The following is a 15,725-nucleotide window of genomic DNA, read 5'->3' on the forward strand; positions in this document are numbered from 1 at the left end:
TATCTATCTATCTATCTATCTATCTATCTATCTATCTATCTATCAAATCATAAGTGTCCTGGTTGTGTTTCTCTAGAGAAGCCTGTCTAACATACAAATTAACATAAATGTACAAGACTGAAAACAGAGAACGAGAGATAAATTTATAATGAAGAAGACAATTAAATCACAACACATTGTCATCAAGTTAATTCTGACTCATAGGATTTCCAAGGCTGTATATCATTAAGAGAATAGAGTCTTATCTTTCTCCTGCAGAGCAGCTGGCAGATTTGAACTGGTGTTGTTTAGGTCTGCAGTTCAGCATTTTTCCAACAGGTCCACTGGGGCCATTTAATGAAGATAATTACCAAGTAAAAGGAGGGAATACTATAGTTACAGAACTTCACAATAAAGAAGAAATCAAGTATATTTCAAAAACCTGCATGCTAAATGGGTGTGAGAGGGAGAGTTGGAATATATCCACAAATATAAATAAGTTTGACAAAATATTTCTAATTGCTGCAATTATATCCAAGAATGTAGTGAAGGATATAGAGATCAATGTCATGACAATGTCTTAGACGTACCCAAACACCTTGAGAGAATAAGCTTGGCAGTTTAGAATGATAGTTTCAAGGGACACCAGGGTCAATTGTCATACCATAGTCCACAAAAACAATGTTCTACATCCTACTTTGGTAAGCAACAACTGGTGTCTTAAAAGTTTGTAACTGTCCAGGTAAGGTACAACTATTGATATCTTCCTGCATGGAGGAAAGAAGAGCGATGAAAATGAAAGGCAGGTGAACTCCACTGTCACGTACATATTACCCACAATCCTTTCCTTTTCTCTCTCGTTCAGCCACTCACAATGCTGAAAGGGAAGAAGGCCAAGGGCAAGAAGGTGGCCTCAAAGAAGCAGGAGGCCAAGAAGGTGGTAAACACCACCTTCTTTGAGAAGCAGTGCAAGAACTTTGGCATCGGCCACGATATTCAGCCCAAGAGACTTCGTCTGGTGGCTGCACTACATCTGTCTGCAGTGGCAGCAGGCTGACCTGTACAACCACTGAAGGTGTCTCCCACCATCAACCAGTTCACCCAGGCCCTGGGCCACTGGGCAGCTACTTAGCTGCAGAAGGTGGCCCTCATTGCTGACTGAAGATGAAGCAGGAGAAGAAACAGAGGTTGCTGGCTGGGGCTGAGAAGAAGGCTGCTGTCAAAGAGGACATCCCTACCAAGAGACTGCCTGTCTTGCAAGCCGGGGTCAACACTTCACCTCCCTGATGGTGACCAAGAAAGCTCAGCTGGTGGTGATCATGCATGACGTGGGCCACATCAAGCTGGTGGTCTTTCTGTTGGCTGTGTGTCGTAAAATGGGGGTTCCCTACTGCATCATCAAGAGCAAGGTCCAGCTGGGGTGCCTGGTGCACAGAAACACATACCATTTTCGCCTTCACCAAAGTGAACTCTGGAAGACAAGGGAGCCCTAGGTAAGTTGGTGGAAACCATCAGGACCAACAGCAATGACAGATATGGTGATATCTTCTGCCACTGAGATGGCAATGTCCTGGGTCCCACATCTATGGCCCACATCACCAAGCTGAAAAAGACCAAGACCAAAAAACTCGCCACGAAGCTGGGCTTGTGCACATGGCTGGTTTTCTGTACATAATCAAACTAGTCCTTTAAGTTTGGTCTGCTTGGCATCGTGGGTTGGATGGTGCATGTCTGGGGATTGAGGCAAGCATGTGTTCAGAGCTGTGGGAAGTGCAAGTGTAACTGGTGAGTTGGTCTAATCTGATCAGGGGGAAGAAATAAAGACACATTTGTGTGTGGGGTGGGGATTGGAAGGCACATAAAAACAATTAGTCCATTGAGTGGGCGAATGAACCACATTAACATCAGTCTCTATGACCCTGAAACCAGAAGAATTAGCTGGTGCTGGCTAGCACTACAACTGCTGTGAACAGGATAATATTAGAAAGTCATGGACCCAGAGTCCTGGTGGGCTACACGTTGGGCTGCTACTTCAAAAGTTGGAAGTTTGAAACCATCAGCCACTCCCTGAGAGAAAGACACGGCTTTCTACTCCCATAAACAGTTATGTTCTTGGAAACCCACAGCGAAAGTTCTACTCTGTCATATAGGTTCACTAAGAGTCAGACATGACTCAATGGCAGTGAGTTGTTTTGTTTGGGGATAAAGTGGGAGGAAAATGTAAGAAAAACTCATAAAGGAAAAGAGACTACAGTTACTGATTAGAGAGAGATGTGTAAACCCACAACTATGGCCCTTAAGCACCCTTCAAATTCAGAAAGGAACTCACCTTAGTGGCTCAAATTTCAGTCAAACAATGACAAGTTAAAAGGGGAACAATTGATGTATGGAAGTATACATAAACATTTAATTTTAAAAGGCATGAAAAATTAATAAAATTTAAGCTTCATTTTAAAGTCTTTTCTGCTTTTACATGTTCAATCAGTCTACTCGGAAGATCGGGAGCCCTGGTTGCATAGTTTTTAGGAGTTGAGCTGTATTATACAAGCTCAGCAGTTCAAAACCACTAGGTGCTCTGAAGGAGAAAGATGAGACTTTATATTCCATAAAGAGATACAGTCTAGGAAACCCAGAGGGGCAGTTCTACCCTATAGGATCGCTGTGAGTTGGGATTGACTTCCTGGCAGTGAGTTTGGTTTCATTTTACACTGGGAAATTTGGCAAATCTGTTAGGAGTGACTGAACTGACATCTGGTACCCAATACTTGTCTGTAGAGTAAACCTTTTACTCTTTTTCTTTCCTCTCTAAAACTCAAACCAAACTTATTGTCATCCAGTTGGTTCTGAATCATAGCCACCCAAAGGACAGGGTAAAATTTCCACTATGCGTTTCTAAGACTCAATTCTCTTCAGAAGCAGACAGCTCCAACTTTTTGCCTAAGAGCGACTGGTGGATTCAAAATGCTAATTTTGTGGTTAGTAGCTCAGTGGGTAGCATATACATCAGGTGCTACTTAAAGTAACAAATGGGCTATTGTTGTCCATTAAGGTACATCTGCAAGATGTACACCGTGGCAAGATGAGGTATGCCACATCTAAAGGCAAGGCGGAACTTCTCTCACATTCTCTCATGGTTTATATATATATAAATATTATGGGCTCCATTGATATTTGCATGTGGCTACCAAGGGAATCTTTAATTACAGGGGTTGGGAATGCCTGGTCCAAGGGCCTTATACAGACATGGGCTGTCCTGAAATCATATTGAAATCATAAATACCAGGTAACATCACATGCCTCACCAAAGAGAAGCAATTTCAGCTGTCACATTAGGAGTGAGATAATTAAGTGTTTGATCAGTATAGCCTGTGAATTATGTTATAAATATCCAAAACTACCCAACGCAGAAAAGAGGTTCTCCACCCGTTTTATTAGGTTAGTGACCACGTTAGAGGCAAGGGTTACTTGTACCAGATTTGCAACAAACATAAACTGGATTTTCAACCTGATTTTAACTGGGATCTTTGATCATTTTAATTTAGGTTGACATTATGTAAACAGTTTCAAGTTTTGTATTTAACTCATGTATATGTGTGATGCTCATCCTAAGTGGTGTGCACATGGACAAAATCTGTGGTGGATCAGCTAGAAAACTGGATGAGATTCTATCTTAAAGAATTTGTTCTTAATCTAAAGAGAACATTCTAGCTGAACTTCCTTTTTATTTTTTCTCTGTACCACCATGAGGTGGTTCTAATCCTAAATTCCAAATAAAATAGTTTCCTGAATTTGTAAGAAAATATATATTGGGGGGGGGTATATTTGGCAATGGTATATCAGATTGTCAGATAAAGGGTTAATTTCAAACATCTATAGAAAACTACACCTTCATACACAACACCTACGACATCACACCTATAAGAAAATACAAATAACCCACTCAAAATTGGCACAAGACATGAATAAACATTTTACTAAAGATGATATCCAGGTGGCTGGCAATCACATGAAGAAATACTTGCATTCATTAGCCATAAGAGAAATACAAAGTTAAAACAATGATGACATACCAAGTCACACCTACACTCTTAGCAAAATTAAAAAACGAACAGAAAATAATAAATGTTGGCAAGGATAGTGAGAGTTCAGAACACTCATACATTGCTGGTGGGATTGCAGAATGGAGCATTCCTAAACAAATGCGAATGCAAATAACTTATGATCCTTCTATCTCCCTATTTGGTATACAGCCTAAAGGAATAAAGAACAAAGTATGAATATGCATACGCATGTACAGTGCAGCAATTTCTAAAATAGCAAAATGATGGAAACAAAAGTACATCTGTGGAAGAATGAGTAAATAAACGCTGGTACATACACACAATGGAATGTTATGCATCCTTAAATGGTGAGTCTATCAAACACCTCATGACATGGACAAAATTGCAAGAGAGTAAGCTCAGTAAAGTTATGATTAATCTCATAAAGATAAATATTTCATGACACCATTACTAAAAAAAAGATTATCATACCAAGGGAAAAACTGAAGACTACAATAAGCCCGAGGGAGAGGGAAGTTGGGTGAGAAAAGAAAAAAATAGAAGAAAATGAATCACATATGGGATGGGGGTAGCATTTACTGGGATATGTTATTGTTCTGATGTGATAGGCTGTGCAACTACATAGAGTATTTTTTCATAAGTGTTATATTCTACAAATAACAGGGTAAATAATAATAGACTAAAAAATTAAGACAAGGGTCACTGCCTTCATAACTCTTCAGATTTTGACCCATCATATGTAAACACAAGTCTGAGTAGTTATAAAAGGAGGAAAAGTAAAGTTGAAACCAAATTAAATTATTTTGTGACACACAAACTAGTTTGAAACAAATACATCTGTTATTCTTTAGTTTTCTTTCTATCATCTTTCTATAGTTTTTACTATTCTCCCTTCCAGATAATAATACCGGAAAGGTCAAAGTATAGAATATAAACCCAAAGCCTAATTTCTGGACCTTATGTCTGGACATTGTCGTAAATGACTAGTTTCAAATGTTAAGTATTTTGGTGCCCAACTGGAAATATGTTACTATAATGAATATCTTCTTCACATTAATAATTTAAAATATCCTGAAAGTACAAGAAGTAAATTATCAAGAGAACGAGGTGGATAAAATGGGAATCATTTAAAAGAATATCCTAGCCTATGTTTCTCTTTTTAAAATCATTCCTTCCTTAGTAGAGAACCACTGATATAAAAGTATGTCTTTAAGCAAGTGTGGTGAACAAAGTTGATGGTGCCCAGGTATCAAGAGATATAATGCCTGAGGTCTTAAATACATAAACAAGCAGCCATCTAGATCAGAAGCAACAAAGCCCACATGGAAGAAGCACACAAGCCCGTGTGATTGTAAGGTGTAGAGGTTATCAGTGGGAGCATTAACAAGTGTGGTGAAGAAGGTGCCCACCTATTGAAAGATATAGTGTCTGGGGTCTTAAAGGCTTGAGGGTAAACAAGTGGTCATCTAGCTCAAAAGCAACAAAGCCCACATGGAAGAAGCACACCTGCCTGTGTGATTACGAGGTGTCAACAGGATCAGGTATCAAGCACCAAAGTAGAAAAAAAATTATAATTGTGAATGAGGGGGAGTGCAGGTTGGAAACCCAAGGCCAATGTATAGGCAACTGGACATCCCTTTGCAGCGGGGTCACGGGGAGGAGATGAGCTAGTCAGAGTACAGTCAGAGTCAGAGTAGCATCGATGAAACACACAACTTTCCTCTATTTCTTAAATGCTTCCTCCCCCACCCCTATCATGATCCCAATTCTACTTTACAATCCTGGCTAGACCAAAGGATGTACACAGGTGTAGATAGGAACCAGAAACACAGGGAATCCAGGAGAGATGAACCCCTCAGGACCGGTGGTGAGAGTGGTGATACCGGTAGGGTGGAGGGAAGGTGGGGTAGAAAGGGGAATGGATTACAAGGATCTACATATAACCTCCTCCTTGGGGGATGAACAACAGAAAAGTGGGTGAAGGGAAACATCGGGCAGTCTAAGATATGATAAAATAATAATAAGTTATAAATTATCAAGGGTTCATGAGGGAGGCGGGACTGGGGAGGAAGGGAAAAAAATTAGGAGCTGATACCAAGGGCTCAAGTGGAAGGCGAATATTTTGAGAATGATGAGGGCAGCAGGTGTGTAGATGTTCTTGATACAACAGATGCATCATGGATTGTGATAAGAGTTGTACAAGTCACCAATATAATTACTTAAATTAAAAATAACAATAAAGGGAAAAAATAAAAGTATGCCTTTTAGAGTGTGTCTCCTACTATGGAAAAAATTAATGATATTGATAACATTTATAGTTATTGTCATTATAACTAGAACAAATAGATGTTGTATGAAAATTACTGCCAGTGCTTTGACCTTGAGAACTAATATGTTACCAATAAAGGGGCTCAGGTACATTAAAGAAATTTAACCTGTCAATTCAATTGAGCCCTTACTTTAAACACAAACTATTCACTCTAATATAGTCCTCCTCCACACTAATATTTCCTAAAAAGATGATAACTAACTATTCAAAACAATGTTTGGAATCTTAAAACAAAGAAGCAAAAAATAAAACAAAATAGTTATGCTACAGCAGGTGGCCTTCCAAGAAATAATTGAACTGGAGAAGTCCATACAAAAGAAAGAAGAACATCTTATGTGTGATCAAAGAATTTCACATAAATTCTTTATCACTTTCAAAGTGGAGTCTTAACATAATTTTAAAATCTTGGCACGAGTCTAGAAGCCAAGTTGAATGTTAAAGTTGCTTTTTCTAACAATAGCTCCTCTATCCTTGATTCTGAGCTAACCAGATAACCTAAAGGAGATATATTTTCCTATGCAATCTGGCATGCGCAGGATATCCAAGTGGCACAGTAAATAAGATCACAGTAAATATACAGGGCTGTGAAAGCTTATACCCGAAGTCTTGAAACGTCATTATTTTTATATCTTTGCAATGGCCACCCAGAACAAAGGCATGATTGAGAAAGCCATTTTAAAAGCTGTTTACCATAAAAACCTACACTGCCACTGTCATTTGATCATCCTCTAGTAAACATGTACCCTTAAGTAATTACGTATCCACCTATGCCTGTGAAATATCTGCTTTTAGAAATACTGGCTTTTCCTTCTCTGATTGTCTTTCAGTCAATTATGATTCTGTAACTTTTAATTCGTACTCCAACTGTCCAAAACTTGTTTTATTCCTCATCGTTTGGATAAGTGACCATTTTCACTCAGCAAATTGGGATGTCCTTCTGGTCTGGGGTGTCTCTATATTTTCAATAGATGCCTTAATTTTACTTTTACAGAGTGTATGTTTTCAATTTAGGACAACCCAGACCAACCGAACTCACTGCTATTGAGTATGTTCCAATTCAGGGACTCTATAGGACAAGGCAGAAAAGTTCCTGTGGATTTTTCAGGACAAGAAAAGCTCATTTTTTCCCCACAAAGCAACTGGTTGTTTCAAATTGCTGGCCTACCATTTAGAAGCCCAATGCATAATCCACTACACAATCCAATCTAATTCACTGTGTAAACTTTCACCCAAACACAATAAAATATTATTTAAAAATTCAAACCAAAATGAAATACCACTAAATACCTATTAGAATGGCTACCATACAAATTATTGAGGATGTCAACTATTGCCATGGATATGGAGCAAATGGAATTTTATATTACTCATGAAAATGCAGAATTGTGAAATAACTTTAGGAATGAGTATGGAAGTGTCTTATATAATTAAGTGTATGCCTATCATGCAACCCAGAAATTCCATTGCTATCTACTTTCCCAAGAAAAATGAAAACGTCTCCTTGCAAAGACTTCCTTCTGCATGTTCACCATAGCTTTATCCACAACAGATCAAATCTGTAAATAGCCTAAATGTCTATTAATTAATGGATGGATGGACTATCAATATAATAAAACACTACTGACCAATAAAAATAGGTACTACTAATACTTATAATAACATGGATGCAGAGACTACAACGGCCATTAAAGACTACAATACACACCCAGAACTGCCCTCAATTGAGAACAACTGTTAAGTATTGTACTTTCTCCCATCAATCCTATATTTGTGATAGCTATACATGTTGTTATAGGGAACATACAAGTATTATATTGCTTCTTGCTATAGAACTTCATAGTAAGCATCCAGCATATATTTCCAATTTGTCATCCTGGTGATAAATAGCTAAGTTTTATCTAACTATACTACACTACATACAATACTACCATGCAATTAACAGACTTTCTAAAATCGACCAATGTCAAAATTTTTAGAGTACATATTCAAGAATGAAGCTTCTAGGTCATACATCTAGTAAATTTTGACTCTTCGTTAGAAAGGACGTGTGTCAAAGCAAATAGTTTACCTGTGAATGAGATCCAAAAGATGTTACAGAACCATAAATCTCATCCAGTGAAAACTTCTCATTTTATAGATGAGGAAATTTCCAAAGGGGGCAACGAGCTTACTGAAAGTTACCCAGAAATGCAGTTATAGATGTAGGATTCAAAACATCACTTTCTTATTTCTAAGTGAATATTCATCTAAATTGCAGGGCCACTTTTCTAACTTCCTTCTCCCTAATGTTCTCCCCTAAGCCCTTCAGGGGACCAATCTTTTTCTGACTCTAGTACTTCTTATTGTTTATGATTCCTGAATTCTCCATGCACTGAATATGCTCAATGCCGCTAACAAATAACCTGGTCCAATGGAAACCAAACCCAGTCCTACTGGTAACTGTTTAGAAGGAGATGGAAATGGTATAGCAAAGAGCATCTCAGAATCACAGCACCTTCCCAAGTCTTTGAATCGTGAAAAGGAGGTGAAAGTCAGGACAAGAAAGAAACCTATCTCTTACTACAGGACAAAGCAATTGAACAGGGCCAGACAGATCAGACTTTCTTCTAGTTCTTTATAATCACCCTCAGACCTCTTTACAAATGGGGAAGGTACTTACATGCTCCAGGAAACAAGGTCCTATCTCGCTGAGATGGGGGTCATCATTGTTGTATTGTTTCTCCAGGTCTCTCACAAATCCCATCTGAAACCGGTAGATGTCTTCAATGTTCCCAAAGATCACCTTCAATTGCTCATCACTGAACATGTCTCTTCTTTTACGGCATTGTTTCAGGTAGCCCTGTAGACAAAGGAAAAGACCAGGATGAGGATATCCCCAACTAACCTTGCCAGAGACCTTTACCACTTCCTAAGGATTTAAGCCATCTCATATCTGTCGACAGGTCACAATGTGGTGGCTTGTGTGTTGCTGTGATGAGGACAGCTACGTCACTGATATTTCAAATGCCAGCAGGGTCACCCAAAGTGAACAGGTTTCAGCAGAGCTTCCACACGACGAACAGACTAGGAAGAAGGAGGCAGTTTTCCACTTTGGAGGAAGTAGCTGCTGCAAGCCTTATGCATAACACGTAAACATGGCCAGATATTGAAAGTCTAATGAACAGAAGCAGAGCATTGTGGGCATAGTGCCAGAAGATGGGCACGTTGGCTAGGAAATCACCTGAAATGTGACTGAAGCGCTGCTTTCTAAAAGTAGAGCCAACCCCGGTGATGTGAATGAAGTAAAGTCCGTGGGATGGAGCCTCTGGGAAGCTCCCTTGCTGATGGAGGTAAGAAGCAGCAGTTGTAAAAATCGACTCACAATCAGAACCAGGAATGCACAAATATGAATCAAGGGAAATTGGAAGTCATTAAAAATTGAAATGGAACTCATAAAAATACCCTAGGCATTAGTGAACTGAAATGGGCTAGTATTGGCCATATGATTTACTATGTTGGGAATTACACAGTCAAGAGGAATGGAGTTGCATTCATCATCAAAATCAAAAAGGACATTTCAATCTATCTTGCAATACAATGTTGCCTTTGATAGGAATATATCCATCTTCATGAAATACAGTAAGAATAAGTGTTATTCCAATTTATGCACCAACCACAAAAGCTAGTGATGAAGAAATTGAAGAATTCTACCAATATCTTCAGTCTGACACTGATCAAACATGCAATCAAGATGCATTGATAATTATTGGCATTCAGAATGCAAAAATTAGAAACAAAGCGGAAGGAACAATAGATGGAAAAAAAGGTGCTGTTGATGGAAATGAAGCTAGAGATTACATGACAGTATCTTTCCAGACTAACAACTTGTTTATAGAAAATACATGTTTTCAGCAACACAAATGACGACTATACACATGGACTTCTCCAAATGGAATACACAGAAATCAAATGGACTACAGCTATGGGAATATGTGTAGATACTAGAGAAACTCAATGTCAGCAGCTAAGGCTCGGCCAGCAGCTAAATGTGGAATAGATCATCACTTGCTCATCTGTAACTTCACGTTGAACCTGAAGAAATTCAAACAAGTCTATGAGAACCACAATATGACCTTGAGACTGTCCTAGCTGAATTTCAAGACCATCTTGAGAGACATTTGAAACATTTAACATTATTGACAGAAGACCTAATGAGCTGCGGGAGAACATCGAGAGCATAAGCCATGAAGACAGCAAAGGTTATTAAAAAAAAGCAGCGAATGTATAAGGGTGCTTTACTCAACTGATGTATGTATGTATTGTGATAAGAGTTGTATGAACCCCCAATAAAATGATTTTAAAAAACCAAACAAACCCCAGCAGAACAAGAAAAGAAAGCATAGACTTCACTGTGGGCCAAGTATTAAAATTCCTACCAATCAAAATTAAGCATATGATTAACAATCAGAAAATTTTAAACAGCCAGCAAAAGTGAATTGTTCTATGTATAGCTGAATATAAGAGTACTGGTGACGTAGTGGTTACATTTTAGTTACAACCAACGAGGTCAACAATCAAAAACAAAGTCTTCTTCTCAGGAGGAAGAGACAACTTTCTTTGGAAGCCCACAGATGCAATTCTACCCTGTCCTAAAGGGTTGCTATGAGTTGGCATTAACTCTAAGGCAGTGAGTTTTTTTTGTGTGTTATAGCGAAATATACCCAGATACCAATTAGACTTATGCAGATCTATTTTTATAGAAATAGAAAAAATTGTATCCTAGGGGAAAAGTGTTATGTTTTTAAAACATACGTATGAATGTGCTGGGCACAAATGATGTATATCCGGATTGTGAAAAGAGTTGTATGAGCCCCTAATAAAATTATAAAAAAACTGTACTTAAATACATATATGTATTAAAAAATACTAGTCAGTTTTATAAGTGATTTCTGACTTTATGAGTATTTTTTCCTTATATGTGTTATTCTAAAATTAATTTTATAAGAGCTAATCAGTGTAATGAATGTCACTGATATAATTATATAGGTTATGTTTTTCTTTATAAGTGTACAACAAATAAAATATATCACTAAATTTTAAACAAGACAAAAAATTCCTGGTCCAGCCTTAATATTTTTTTCTTTAATGGACATTAATAGTACCACATATCAGCTGAATAAATCAAATGTACTCTTCTAAATTTTTTCAAAGAAATGAAAATAAAACTTTTAAATGCTACTATATATTTATGTGTGTGTATATGTATAGGTAAAAAGTATTATCACTAGGGTTCACATTCATTCATACATACAAAGAACAGTTTTTTAGGTATAAAGTGAGTTTTAATATAATTTTATAGAACATATTTTAAGTCCCTTTTTTGGGGGCTCTTACATCTCTTATCACAATCCATACATTCCTCCAATGTGTCAAGCACATTTGCACATATGCCGCCATCATCATTTTCAAAGCATTCTCTTCCCACTTGAGCCCAATATCAGCTTCCCATTTCTTCCTGCTCTCTCCTCCTCCTGCCCTCTCTCATGAACCCTTGATATGTTATAGGTTATTATTGCCATATCTTACATCATCCTCCCTCGCCCCTCACCCACTCTTCCATTAATCGTTCCCCTGGGAGGAGGTTCTAGATTGATTCTTGTGATCGATTTCCCCTTTCTCCTCCCCAACCTCCTCTAATCCTCCTGATATCTCGACTCTCCTTATTGGACGAGGGTTTTATCTATCCTGTATTCCCTGTGTTTCAGGCTCTTATCTGTAAGTCTAATTCAATTTGTAAGGTAGAATTGAGGTCATCATAGTGGGGGGAAGAAAGCATCAAGGAGCTAGAGGAAAGTTTGTGTTTCATCGGTGCTACACTGCACCCTGACTGGCTCATCTCTTCCCTATGACCCCTCTGTGAGGGGATTTCCTATTGTCTACAGATGGGCACTTTGTCTCCACTCTATGCTGCCCCTCCCCCATTTACCTTGGGTGTGGTTTTATTCTAGGTCTCAAATGCTAGATACCTGATCCAATCAACACCTCATAATCACACAGTCTGGGGTGCTTCTTCCACATGGGCTTTGTGGCTTCTGAGCTGGATGGCAGCTTGTTTCCCTTAAAGCCTTTAAGACCCCAGATGCTGTATCTTTTGATAGCCAGGCACCATCAGCTTTCTTCACCACATTTACTTATGCACTCATTTTGTCTTCAGTGATTGTGTTGGGAAGGTGAGCATCACAGAACGCCAGATTGTTAGAACAAAGTGTTCTTGTATTAAGGGAGTACTTGAGTTGAGGCCCAATGTCCATTTGCAACCTCACTTCTTAACCTTTAGATATGAGTACATAGTTTTATTCCTGTCTCATTATATATATATATATATATATACATACATATGTACATGCCTGTATTTAGGCCTCTATAAATGTTCTTTGCAGCCTGGTTCTTTCCTCTATTTCCTTTTTACTTTCTTCTTGTCCCACCATCATGTTCTACCTTCATTCAGTTTAGTATATTCCTTTCTGCTACATTGCCCTTGATTGAACCCCACATCCTATAACCTTCCTTCCATTGATTTTAATTCACTGTTGTTCCCTTGTCCCTGGATTGCAACCCCCCACCCCCCACGCTCCTTTCTCCCAATTCCCCTTCTCCCGTATCCCCCCCCCCAGAACCATTGGTTCTGGTCTTGTCATCTCCGAATTGTTTATCCCACCTATCTTATCTAGATAGACATGCAGATACATTAATAAGTGCAAAAACCAGGCAAAGCCAAATAAAACAAAGGAAGTAAAAACCAACAAAACACTAACAATAACAGCAGAAAAAAGAACCAAATAACAATAACAAGAAAGCCACTGACAAAAATGGAAAGGCGTCTAAATAGTTCCAGGTCTGTTGTTGGCCTTTGCAGGCGTTTTCCAATTGAGTCTGATGGGGTGCCACACTCTGTCTCTCAAGTCTATTTTTGTTATTCCCTGGGGTTTCATCACTCCGCTCCTCAGCTTCTCTGCTGCATGCCCCCAGTGCCTCACCCCAGCATGATGGGGCCAGACCGTGTACTCTTCCCGCACTGTGTCTCCAGTGCTGTCAAAGGACAGTTTTTTTTACATTTTATTAGGGGCTCTTACAACTCTTCTCACAATCCACACATATACATACATCAATTGTATAAAGCTCATCCGTACATTCTTTGCCCTAATCACTCTCAAGGCATTTGCTCTCCACTTAAGCCCTCTGCATCAGGTCCTCTTTTTTTCCCCTCCCTCCCTGCTCCCACCTCCCTCATGAGCCCTTGACAATTCATAGATTGTTATTTTGGACATTTTTAAAGGAATAAAATCAGAGTTTCTTGAGGATGACAAAACTGCTGTTTTTATGTGCAGTAAATCAAAGAACACAAAATTCTTCCAGGAAGGGCTTGCAAGATAGCGGCAGTGACTTTAAGAAGTGTAAACCTAGATGAAGACTATGTGGAGAGAGGAGAGACAATAGCTTAATTTTTTTCCTATTCAACTTCTTCTTGTATCATTCAGTGCCATTGAGTATATTCTTTGTGTTGGACAACCATTATTGACATCATTTTCCAAATCATTTCACCACCAGTAACAAAGTCAATGCTCCCTAAAACAATAGCTTTACATTTTGATATTTTTGCTTAATAGATTTTTATGATTTTGTAGTGATAAAGTTTTACTTACCTCCATTTCTCTTTGATTTTTCTTTTTGTTTAGGAAAATGAGCTTTGAAGATGTCACCTTGTTCTTGCTGAACTCGAGGGAATGTGAGGGAAAATGTTCTCACCCTCATTTAGAAAAAAGAAATGGAAGGGATGGAAGTAGGAGATCGGGAAACAAATGGGGATAAAGGGAATAGGGAAGAAGGTGAAGCTTGCCCACAACCTTTGCCTCTTGGATTTCTCTCTCAAGATCTTTGCTGCTTAAATTCTAAACCAGCATTTCTCCAAATGAGGCAGGAGGGCTAGCAGCAACAACATCAGGGATAAACGTAAAGATGATTCTACAATATGCCATACAGATGTGATTCATAGCTTGTAGGAGAGAGATGGAGAGGATCTGGGATTTGTGTGCTTACCAAGCTCCCCCAGGTATTCTGGTGCAAACTCAAAAGTTTCTGAATCATTGGTTTAGAGGGAGATGTGATGTGTTTTAGTGAGGAATGTCAGACTGTTATGTGGGATGTGAATAACTAAATCAGAAACCAAGAGGATAATGGGAAGAAGGGCTTGAGTTAAGATAGATGAGAGAGACATGGAAATGTAGAAGGAGGTTGGTGAGGGGAGACGCCGGGCAGTGTAAAATAAGATAATTTATACACTATTAAGGGTTCACGGTGGAGGGGAGAGAGGGGAGGGAGGGGGAGGAAAAAAAGGAAAATGAGCTGATTCCAGGAACCCAAGTGGAAGGCAAATTTTGAGAATGACGAGGGCAATGAATGTGTAAGGGTGCTTTACTCAATTGATGTATGTATGGATTGCGATAAGGGTTGTATGAGCCCCAATAAAATGATTTATTAAATAAAAAAAGAAATGTAGAAGGAGAAAGAAAAGAAGAGAATCTGACAGAGATCGAGAAAACATGAGGACGTTGTTTGATCCCAACAGAATCTGGGAGGCCAATACAACTACTCATTTCTACATCTTGGGATTTTTACAGGCTTGGCCCAAAGAAGCTATTAATTCTTCACAGAAGTACTCTCCACCCTGAGCTTTGTGTCCCACGTGCATTGTAATTGCTGCACCTACCTCGCAAATGTCTTTGAGGTGCTTGATGTAGTGGCGTTCAGTGCTCATAATCTCATTGATGACATTGGCCCGCATCTGGTCCCGGTTCTGTAGTGACCGGCCCAGACAGAGGCAGTCTGAGTTGGGGTCCAGGTGCCCATTCTGTACATCACTGGGCCCTTCTTCTACCCCATCCTCTTGATTCACCCAGAGCTGTGGAAGCAGAGAAAAGAAAAACCAGTTAACTGCCTTCTTTGAAATGTTTTTGTCAAATAAAAGGATGAACTAACTTCTTTAGGAATCCAGAGAACCTTTATCCAAGCAGCCCTTGAAAACTGAGTACCAGATCTGGCTCAAGGGTAACTTATCTGGTCCTGTGCATGGGTTCAGGCCTTTCTAGATCTCTCTCTGGTGTTCCTTGAAAATAGAGAATGGGGATGGATGGCACTAAGTCATCTCTTTGAGCACTCTCAGGTAATGAGGTGTCAAAGGAGGGTGGAGTGATGCTAAGCAGAAGTCATTGATGCTGGGGTATCCGAGGTATAACAGCTGATTAAAAATAAATATTAAGATTGTGGATACCACAACTAGATTACTGGCAGTATAATATTTAAGTGCTTTCCAGAATGAA

General features: G+C 38.9%; 1 protein-coding gene and 1 pseudogene across 5 annotated transcripts in view; one reads left to right on the forward strand and one right to left on the reverse strand.

Moving 5' to 3' along the window:
• Positions 1 to 15,725, reverse strand: part of ARHGEF9 (Cdc42 guanine nucleotide exchange factor 9) — a 317,960-nt gene that overhangs the window by 177,546 nt on the left and 124,689 nt on the right. For all 5 annotated transcript variants that reach the window (XM_075539602.1, XM_075539605.1, XM_075539600.1 and 2 more), the window contains 2 exons: positions 15,116 to 15,307; positions 9,029 to 9,208 (listed from right to left, as the gene is read on the reverse strand). In XM_075539602.1, the coding sequence (XP_075395717.1) occupies positions 9,029 to 9,208; positions 15,116 to 15,307 (372 nt within the window). The remainder of the gene's footprint in view (positions 1 to 9,028; positions 9,209 to 15,115; positions 15,308 to 15,725) is intronic.
• Positions 854 to 1,654, forward strand: LOC142434691 (large ribosomal subunit protein eL8 pseudogene; annotated as a pseudogene).

The sequence above is a fragment of the Tenrec ecaudatus genome, chromosome X (assembly GCF_050624435.1).
Source record: "Tenrec ecaudatus isolate mTenEca1 chromosome X, mTenEca1.hap1, whole genome shotgun sequence".
Lineage (NCBI taxonomy): Eukaryota > Metazoa > Chordata > Mammalia > Afrosoricida > Tenrecidae > Tenrec > Tenrec ecaudatus.